At 48.5% G+C, this 9,930-nt stretch overlaps 1 protein-coding gene across 1 annotated transcript in view; it reads right to left on the bottom strand.

Moving 5' to 3' along the window:
• Positions 1-508: 508 nt before the first annotated feature.
• The window catches only part of LOC135534094 (uncharacterized), a gene marked incomplete at its 3' end in the record, with an annotated part of 14,151 nt that continues 4,729 nt past the window's right edge, over positions 509-9,930 (bottom strand). Inside the window, exon 2 of the mRNA XM_064961234.1 lies at positions 509-1,498. Coding sequence (XP_064817306.1) covers positions 509-1,498 — 990 coding nt within the window. The remainder of the gene's footprint in view (positions 1,499-9,930) is intronic.

The following is a 9,930-nucleotide window of genomic DNA, read 5'->3' as shown; positions in this document are numbered from 1 at the left end:
CTATCCTTACATATCCTATCCTTACATATCCTATCCTTACATATCCTTACATATACCATCCTTACATATACCATCCTTACATATACCATCCTTACATATCCTATCCTTACATATACTATCCTTACATATCCTATCCTTACATATCCTATCCTTACATATCCTATCCTTACATATCCTTACATATACCATCCTTACATATACCATCCTTAGATATCATATCCGTACATATACTATCCTTACATATCCTATCATTACATATCCTTACATATGCAGCATCTCTCCTTGTCTTTCTAGGTTAATACAGTCAGCTGGCATGAAATAGATTTCACAACACATCGATCACATTCATTCTTGTGTGTGCTGAGTTGCAGTCTCCCCCCCCACACACACACACACACACACACACACACACACACACACACACACACACACACACACACACACACACACACACACACACACACATTATCCCCGCCATGACCGTCAAACAAACCAATCACAACCTTACCTCTAACACAGGCCCCGCCCCCAGGATGATCTGCTCCACCCCGCTGGCGAATCCCTTCTGGCTGAGGGCAGTCAGGTGGTGAATCAGGAAGTTGGTGCTCTGGGTCTTTCCCGAGCCGCTCTCTCCAGAGATGACGATGCACTGGTTCCTCCGTCGCTGCAGCATGGCGTGGTAGGCCACGTCCGCCACGGCGTAGATGTGCGGCTCCAGGTCTCCCAGAGCGTGGTTGTCGTACATCTTGACGTACTTGGGGTTGTAGATGGGTAGGAACTGGAAGGGGTTGATGACGATGAGGATGGAACCGACGTAGGTGTAGATCTTCTCCTGCCGGAAGCGCGAGCGGAGGCTCTCCAGCAGGGCGCGCTCCGTCAGCTCAGGGAGAGCGCACAGGTCGGCCGGGTGCTCGCCCCCTGCGGGCTGGGGCAGAAAACCCCGTTCCACCATGCGGCGGCGCTCCTCGGTCACGCGCAGCCACATCTGGAGACTGCCTCCATAATGGATGGAGCCGTCCAGGTTCTTCTCTCGGAGAAGGAAGCGGTAGTCCTCCCCACTGCCCAGGCCACAGCGATTCTCTAGGGCGTTGCGGGGCCACAGCATCATCCGCTGGACTGGGCAGTCACTGGGGTTGAGGATCCACTCCTCCCCGCCGAACTCCTTCACCTCGGCTAGCACGTAGCATTTGGTACGGTCCAGGCTCAGACGCTCCAGCAGGCGCTCGATGGCCTCGGCAGCAGTGGTGCTCTTGCGGGCGCCCACGGGGCAGTAGATGGTGCCCTCGGCCAGGGCTCCCGGGTAGACGCGCAGGGTGAACTCCTGGTCCTCCAGGCGCCGCCGCATGCTGCCGCTGGCCGTGTTAGCCGCCAAATTGTCGCTAGCATAGCCGCAACCGCCATCTTGAAGACTCATCGTGGAGAAGCAGGTCCCATCAGCACTGGCTGATGCTGGGAGGAGTTGTTCTCTGGACCGGGGGACTGACTCAGGACATTCCAGCTGAGAAGATAATTAAAATAGAGAGAGTTTAGAGGAGGCAGGCAACACAATGGCATCATACACGATCACAGACACAATGACATAATACACAGTCAGGGACACAATGACATCATATACGGTCAAGGACACTATGGCTTCATACAGTATTGATGAACAACATGAGGGAAGAGGAGGTTCCATGAGGGAAGTGATGGTTCCATGAGGGAAGAGGAGGTTCCATGAGGGAAGAGGAGGGAAGAGGAGGTTCCATGAGGGAAGTGATAGTTCCATGAGGGAAGAGGAGGTTCCATGAGGGAAGAGGAGGTTTCATGAGGGAAGTGATAGTTCCATGAGGGAAGAGGAGGTTCCATGAGGGAAGAGGAGGTTTCATGAGGGAAGAGGAGGTTTCATGAGGGAAGTGATGGTTCCATGAGGGAAGAGCAGGTTCCATGAGGGAAGTGATGTTTCCATGAGGGAAGAGGAGGTTCCATGAGGGAAGAGGAGGTTCCATGAGGGAAGAGGAGGTTTCATGAGGGAAGTGATGGTTCCATGAGGGAAGAGGAGGTTTCATGAGGGAAGTGATGGTTCCATGAGGGAAGAGGAGGTTCCATAAGGGAAGTGATGGTTCCCATAAGGGAAAAGGAGGTTCCATAAGGGAAGAGGAGGTTCCATGAGGGAAGTGATGGTTCCATGAGGGAAGAGGAGATCCAGACAGCAAAATCATGTGACAGTGACACATGACATGTTGTGTGTCACAGTCAAAATAACTAGTATCTCGTTTTTGAAAAAGTCACAAAACAGATAGTAAAACCAGGAAAGCCAGATAACAGAGGCAGTAGAAGGCGTCAGACATTTCTACGCCACTGGGCCTGGCTTATCTGAGCCACGGACTGCGTGTGCTTATCTGAGCCATGGACTGTGTGTGCTTATCTGAGCCACGGACTGTGTGTGCTTATCTGAGCCATGGACTGTGTGTGCTTATCTGAGCCATGGACTGCGTGTGCTTATCTGAGCCACGGACTGTGTGTGCTTATCTGAGCCACGGACTGTGTGTGCTTATCTGAGCCATGGACTGTGTGTGCTTATCTGAGCCACGGACTGTGTGTGCTTATCTGAGCCATGGACTGCGTGTGCTTATCTGAGCCACGGACTGCGTGTGCTTATCTGAGCCACGGACTGTGTGTGCTTATCTGAGCCACGGACTGTGTGTGCTTATCTGAGCCACGGACTGTGTGTGCTTATCTGAGCCATGGACTGCGTATGCTTATCTGAGCCACGGACTGTGTGTGCTTATCTGAGCCACGGACTATGTGTGCTAATCCTAGTGCCATGCACCTGTGCCAAGATAAACAGCTGCCAGCATCCACACAGAAGTGTCTCTAATGAACACACAATGGCTTAAAGTGAAGGCAACAACTGGTTGAAAACAGCCTACGTGGCATCGATAAGAGTCTGATTATTTGTTTATTTTTTTCTTCCAAATTGACTACAGAGTGTAAATTGGATAGTGGTCATAAAGTCTCGTCCAAAACAGATGTTTTCAAGGGAGCCCTGTAGAGCCGGCGTTGATGGAAACGTTCCCATAGATTTAATACTGAGAGACGGATCAATTATAATATTAGACTGAGTGTCTTTATCTCCATCACATCAACGTCAGAAAGACCAAGAAGCTGACCGTGGACTACAGGAAAAGGGGGGGGTCTAGCTATCTAGTTGCATCACATACCACAGATACAGATTCAAACAACCTAAAAAAACAAACAGAAAGAGCAGGAATTGGGCTAGAAAGGGTTTATGCTAACAGTCATAAAGGCTAATGTGTTCATGCTAATAGCTAGTAGCAGCCATGTTACAACCAGGAACAGAAATGACAGAACAAACAACACAAAGGTTAACAGCTTAATGCTAAAGATATTATCCTGAAAAAGCAACAATTCCAATACAGTGTGCAGTGTGTTTCCAGGAAGTATCATGGCTATGTATAGGTTAGGGTTACAGGTGTAGGTTTTCATTCAGTTCAGAGAAATTAGGTTGTCATTGGTGCATGAATATAGTCCTCAGGGGAGAGATATGATCTGCTTTTCTTAAGAGTGGATGTCATAAGTATTAAACCTCTGACACCCACACTTGACAGCAATACAGGCCTAGAGCCAAAAGCACCACTGTGTTTTTAGGATTAGTGTCCCCTCCCTCCCCCTCCCCCTCCACCTCTCTCCTCTCTTTCTCCCTCGTTTCTCTCTGAGTTTGCCCTGCTTGCTCCTGCAGTTGGCAGCAGGCCAGCTGCTCTCCCAGGTGTCTGTCTGTCTGTCTGTCTGTCTGTCTGTCTGTCTGTCGTGCCGTCGGTGGTGCTATATGTCTGTCAGTGGTGCTGTCTGTCAGTAGTGCTGTCTGTCTGTCTGTCTGTCTGTCTGTCTGATCTAAGATGTGCTGCTGTGAATGATCTGGAGCGGTCTGTGTCTGCAGCATCACAGGTCACCTCTTATCACACACAGAAGTAGAGACAGAAAGGGAGAGGGAGATGAATAGACACAGCAAGAGAGAGGGAGATAAAGGGAGAGGGAGATGAATAGAGACAGCAAGAGAGAGGGAGATAAAGGGAGAGGGAGATGAATAGAGACAGCAAGAGAGAGGGAGATAAAGGGAGAGGGAGATGAATAGAGACAGCAAGAGAGAGGGAGATAAAGGGAGAGGGAGATGAATAGAAACAGCAAGAGAGAGGGAGATAAAGGGAGAGAGAGATGAATAGAGACAGCAAGAGAGAGAGAGAGAGAGAGAGAGAGAGATAAAGGGAGAGGGAGAAAAAGGGAGAGGGAGATGAATAGAGACAGTGGAGAGAGAGAGAGGTCAAGAGAGAGGGAGATGAATAGAGACAGTAAGAGAGAGAGGGAGATCAAGGGAGAGGGAGATGAATAGAGACAGCAAGAGAGAGAGAGATCAAGGGAGAGAGAGATGAATAGAGACAGCAAGAGAGAGAGAGAGATAAAGGGAGAGGGAGATGAATAGAGACAGTGGAGAGAGAGAGAGAGAGAGCGAGAGAGAGGTCAAGAGAGGGGAGATGAATAGAGACAGCAAGAGAGAGAGAGGAAGATCAAGGGAGAGGGAGATGAATAGAGACAGCAAGAGAGTGAGAGATCAAGGTAGAGGGAGATGATTAGAGACAGCAAGAGAGAGAGAGATCAAGGGAGATGATTAGAGACAGCAAGAGAGAGAGAGAGATCAAGGGAGAGAGAGATGAATAGAGACAGCAAGAGAGAGAGAGGGAGATAAAGGGAGAGGGAGATGAATAGAGACAGCAAGAGAGACAGAGAGAGAGAGAGAGAGAGATAAAGGGAGAGGGAGATAAAGGGAGAGGGAGATGAATAGAGACAGCAAGAGAGAGAGAGGGAGATCAAGGGAGAGGGAGATGAATAGAGACAGCAAGAGAGAGAGAGAGATCAAGGGAGAGAGAGATGAATAGAGACAGCAAGAGAGAGAGAGATCAAGGGAGAGAGAGATGAATAGAGACAGCAAGAGAGAGAGAGATCAAGGGAGAGAGAGATGAATAGAGACAGCAAGAGAGAGAGAGATGAATAGAGACAGTGGAGAGAGAGAGAGAGAGAGAGAGAGAGGTCAAGAGAGAGGGAGATGAATAGAGACAGCAAGAGAGAGAGAGGGAGATCAAGGGAGAGGGAGATGAATAGAGACAACAAGAGAGAGAGAGATCAAGGGAGAGAGAGATGAATAGAGACAGCAAGAGAGAGAGAGATAAAGGGAGAGGGAGATGAATAGAGACAGCAAGTGAGTGAGAGATCAAGGTAGAGGGAGATGATTAGAGACAGCAAGAGAGAGAGAGATCAAGGGAGAGAGAGATAAAGGGAGAGGGAGATGAATAGAGACAGTGGAGAGAGAGAGAAAGAGAGAGAGAGAGAGAGAGAGATAAAGGGAGAGGGAGAAAAAGGGAGAGGGAGATGAATAGAGACAGCAAGAGAGTGAGAGATCAAGGTAGAGGGAGATGATTAGAGACAGCAAGAGAGAGAGAGATCAAGGGAGAGAGAGATAAAGGGAGAGGGAGATGAATAGAGACAGTGGAGAGAGAGAGAGAGAGAGGGAGATGAATAGAGACAGCAAGAGAGAGAGAGGGAGATCAAGGGAGAGAGAGATGAATAGAGACAGCACGCGAGAGAGAGATAAAGGGAGAGGGAGATGAATAGAGACAGTGGAGAGAGAGAGAGAGAGAGAGAGAGAGCGAGAGAGAGGTCAAGAGAGAGGGAGATGAATAGAAACAGCAAGAGAGAGAGAGGGAGATCAAGGGAGAGGGAGATGAATAGAGACAGCAAGAGAGTGAGAGATCAAGGTAGAGGGAGATGATTAGAGACAGCAAGAGAGAGAGAGATCAAGGGAGAGAGAGATGAATAGAGACAGCAAGAGAGAGAGAGGGAGATAAAGGGAGAGGGAGATGAATAGAGACAGCAAGAGAGAGAGAGGGAGATCAAGGGAGAGGGAGAGGTCAAGAGAGAGGGAGATGAATAGAGACAGCAAGAGAGTGAGAGAGAGAGAGAGAGAGAGAGAGATAAAGGGAGAGGGAAATAAAGGGAGAGGGAGATGAATAGAGACAGCAAGAGAGAGAGAGAGAGAGAGAGAGAGAGAGGTCAAGAGAGAGGAGATGAATAGAGACAGCAAGAGAGAGAGAGGGAGATCAAGGGAGAGGGAGATGAATAGAGACAGCAAGAGAGTGAGAGATCAAGGTAGAGGGAGATGATTAGAGATAGCAAGAGAGAGAGAGATCAAGGGAGAGGGAGATGATTAGAGACAGCAAGAGAGAGAGAGATCAAGGGAGAGAGAGATGAATAGAGACAGCAAGAGAGAGAGAGAGGGAGATAAAGGGAGAGGGAGATGAATAGAGACAGCAAGAGAGTGAGAGAGAGAGAGAGAGATAAAGGGAGAGGGAGATAAAGGGAGAGGGAGATGAATAGAGACAGCAAGAGAGTGAGAGATCAAGTTAGAGGGAGATGATTAGAGACAGCAAGAGAGAGATAAAGGGAGAGGGAGATGAATAGAGACAGTGGAGAGAGAGAGAGAGAGCGAGAGAGAGAGGTCAAGAGGGGGGGGTGAATAGAGACAGCAAGAGAGAGAGAGGGAGATCAAGGGAGAGGGAGAGGGAGATGAATAGAGACAGCAAGAGAGAGAGATTTCAAGGGAGAGAGAGATGAATAGAGACAGCAAGAGAGAGAGAGATCAAGGGAGAGAGAGATGAATAGAGACAGCAAGAGAGAGAGATAAAGGGAGAGGGAGATGAATAGACAGTGGAGAGAGAGAGAGAGAGAGAGAGAGCGAGCGAGAGGTCAAGAGAGAGGGAGATGACTAGAGACAGCAAGAGAGAGAGAGATCAAGGGAGAGGGAGATGAATAGAGACAGCAAGAGAGTGAGAGATCAAGGGAGAGGGAGATGAATAGAGACAGCAAGAGAGTGAGAGATCAAGGTAGAGGGAGATGATTAGAGACAGCAAGAGAGAGAGAGATCAAGGGAGAGGGAGATGAATAGAGACAGCAAGAGAGAGAGAGGAGATCAAGGCAGAGGAGATGAATAGAGACAGCAAGAGAGATAGAGGGAGATCAAGGGAGAGGGAGATGATTAGAGAGAGCAAGAGAGAGAGAGATCAAGGGAGAGGGAGATGAATAGAGACAGCAAGAGAGTGAGATGAATAGAGACAGCAAGAGAGAGAGAGATCAAGGGAGAGAGAGATGAATAGAGACAACAAGAGAGAGAGATAAAGGGAGAGGGAGATGAATAGAGACAGTGGAGAGAGAGAGAGAGAGAGAGCGAGAGAGAGGTCAAGAGAGGGAGATGAATAGAGACAGCAAGAGAGAGAGAGGAGATCAAGGGAGAGGGAGATGAATAGAGACAGCAAGAGAGAGAGAGATCAAGGTAGAGGGAGATTATTAGAGACAGCAAGAGAGAGAGATCAAGGGAGAGAGATGAATAGAGACAGCAAGAGAGAGAGAGAGGGAGATAAAGGGAGAGGGAGATGAATAGAGACAGCAAGAGAGTGTGAGAGAGAGAGAGAGAGAGATAGAGAGAGAGATAAAGGGAGAGGGAGATAAAGGGAGAGGGAGATTAATAGAGACAGCAAGAGAGAGGGGAGATCAAGGGAGAGGGAGAGATCAAGAGAGAGGGAGATAAATAGAGACAGCAAGAGAGTGAGAGAGAGAGAGAGAGAGAGAGAGAGAGAGAGATAAAGGGAGAGGGAGATAAAGGGAGAGGGATATGAATAGAGACAGCAAGAGAGAGAGAGAGAGAGAGAGGTCAAGAGAGGGAGATGAATAGAGACAGCAAGAGAGAGATAAAGGGAGAGGGAGATGAATAGAGACAGTGGAGAGAGAGAGAGAGAGAGAGAGAGAGAGAGCGAGAGAGAGGTCAAGAGAGAGGGAGATGAATAGAGACAGCAAGAGAGAGAGAGAGGGAGATCAAGGGAGAGGGAGATGAATAGAGACAGCAAGAGAGTGAGAGATCAAGGTAGAGGGAGATGATTAGAGATAGCAAGAGAGAGAGAGATCAAGGGAGAGGGAGATGATTAGAGACAGCAAGAGAGAGAGAGATCAAGGGAGAGATGAATAGACAGCAAGAGAGAGAGAGAGGGAGATAAAGGGAGAGGGAGATGAATAGAGACAGCAAGAGAGTGAGAGAGAGAGAGAGAGGGAGATGAATAGAGACAGCAAGAGAGTGAGAGAGAGAGAGAGAGATAAAGGGAGAGGGAGATGAATAGAGACAGTGGAGAGAGAGAGAGAGAGAGAGGGAGATGAATAGAGACAGCAAGAGAGAGAGAGGGAGATCAAGGGAGAGAGAGATGAATAGAGACAGCAAGCGAGAGAGAGATAAAGGGAGAGGGAGATGAATAGAGACAGTGGAGAGAGAGAGAGAGAGAGAGAGAGAGAGAGAGAGAGAGAGGTCAAGAGAGAGGGAGATGAATAGAAACAGCAAGAGAGAGAGAGGGAGATCAAGGGAGAGGGAGATGAATAGAGACAGCAAGAGAGTGAGAGATCAAGGTAGAGGGAGATGATTAGAGACAGCAAGAGAGAGAGAGATCAAGGGAGAGAGATGATTAGAGACAGCAAGAGAGAGAGAGATCAAGGGAGAGAGAGATGAATAGAGACAGCAAGAGAGAGAGAGGGAGATAAAGGGAGAGGGAGATGAATAGAGACAGCAAGAGAGAGAGAGGGAGATCAAGGGAGAGGGAGAGGTCAAGAGAGAGGGAGATGAATAGAGACAGCAAGAGAGTGAGAGAGAGAGAGAGAGAGAGAGATAAAGGGAGAGGGAGATAAAGGGAGAGGGAGATGAATAGAGACAGCAAGAGAGAGAGAGAGAGAGAGAGAGAGAGAGAGAGGTCAAGAGAGAGGGAGATGAATAGAGACAGCAAGAGAGAGAGAGGGAGATCAAGGGAGAGGGAGATGAATAGAGACAGCAAGAGAGTGAGAGATCAAGGTAGAGGGAGATGATTAGAGATAGCAAGAGAGAGATCAAGGGAGAGGGAGATGATTAGAGACAGCAAGAGAGAGAGATCAAGGGAGAGAGAGATGAATAGAGACAGCAAGAGAGAGAGAGAGGGAGATAAAGGGAGAGGGAGATGAATAGAGACAGCAAGAGAGTGAGAGAGAGAGAGAGAGAGATAAAGGGAGAGGGAGATAAAGGGAGAGGGAGATGAATAGAGACAGCAAGAGAGTGAGAGATCAAGTTAGAGGGAGATGATTAGAGACAGCAAGAGAGAGAGAGATAAAGGGAGAGGGAGATGAATAGAGACAGTGGAGAGAGAGAGAGAGAGCGAGAGAGAGAGGTCAAGAGGGGGGGGTGAATAGAGACAGCAAGAGAGAGAGAGGGAGATCAAGGGAGAGGGAGAGGGAGATGAATAGAGACAGCAAGAGAGAGAGAGATTTCAAGGGAGAGAGAGATGAATAGAGACAGCAAGAGAGAGAGAGATCAAGGGAGAGAGAGATGAATAGAGACAGCAAGAGAGAGAGATAAAGGGAGAGGGAGATGAATAGACAGTGGAGAGAGAGAGAGAGAGAGAGAGAGAGCGAGCGAGAGGTCAAGAGAGAGGGAGATGACTAGAGACAGCAAGAGAGAGAGAGATCAAGGGAGAGGGAGATGAATAGAGACAGCAAGAGAGTGAGAGATCAAGGGAGAGGGAGATGAATAGAGACAGCAAGAGAGTGAGAGATCAAGGTAGAGGGAGATGATTAGAGACAGCAAGAGAGAGAGAGATCAAGGGAGAGGGAGATGAATAGAGACAGCAAGAGAGAGAGAGGGAGATCAAGGCAGAGGGAGATGAATAGAGACAGCAAGAGAGATAGAGGGAGATCAAGGGAGAGGGAGATGATTAGAGAGAGCAAGAGAGAGAGAGATCAAGGGAGAGGGAGATGAATAGAGACAGCAAGAGAGTGAGATGAATAGAGACAGCAAGAGAGAGAGAGATCAAGGGA

Source organism: Oncorhynchus masou, unplaced genomic scaffold (genome assembly GCF_036934945.1).
Source record: "Oncorhynchus masou masou isolate Uvic2021 unplaced genomic scaffold, UVic_Omas_1.1 unplaced_scaffold_2993, whole genome shotgun sequence".
Lineage (NCBI taxonomy): Eukaryota > Metazoa > Chordata > Actinopteri > Salmoniformes > Salmonidae > Oncorhynchus > Oncorhynchus masou.
This window is presented reverse-complemented; position numbering and strand designations above follow the sequence as displayed.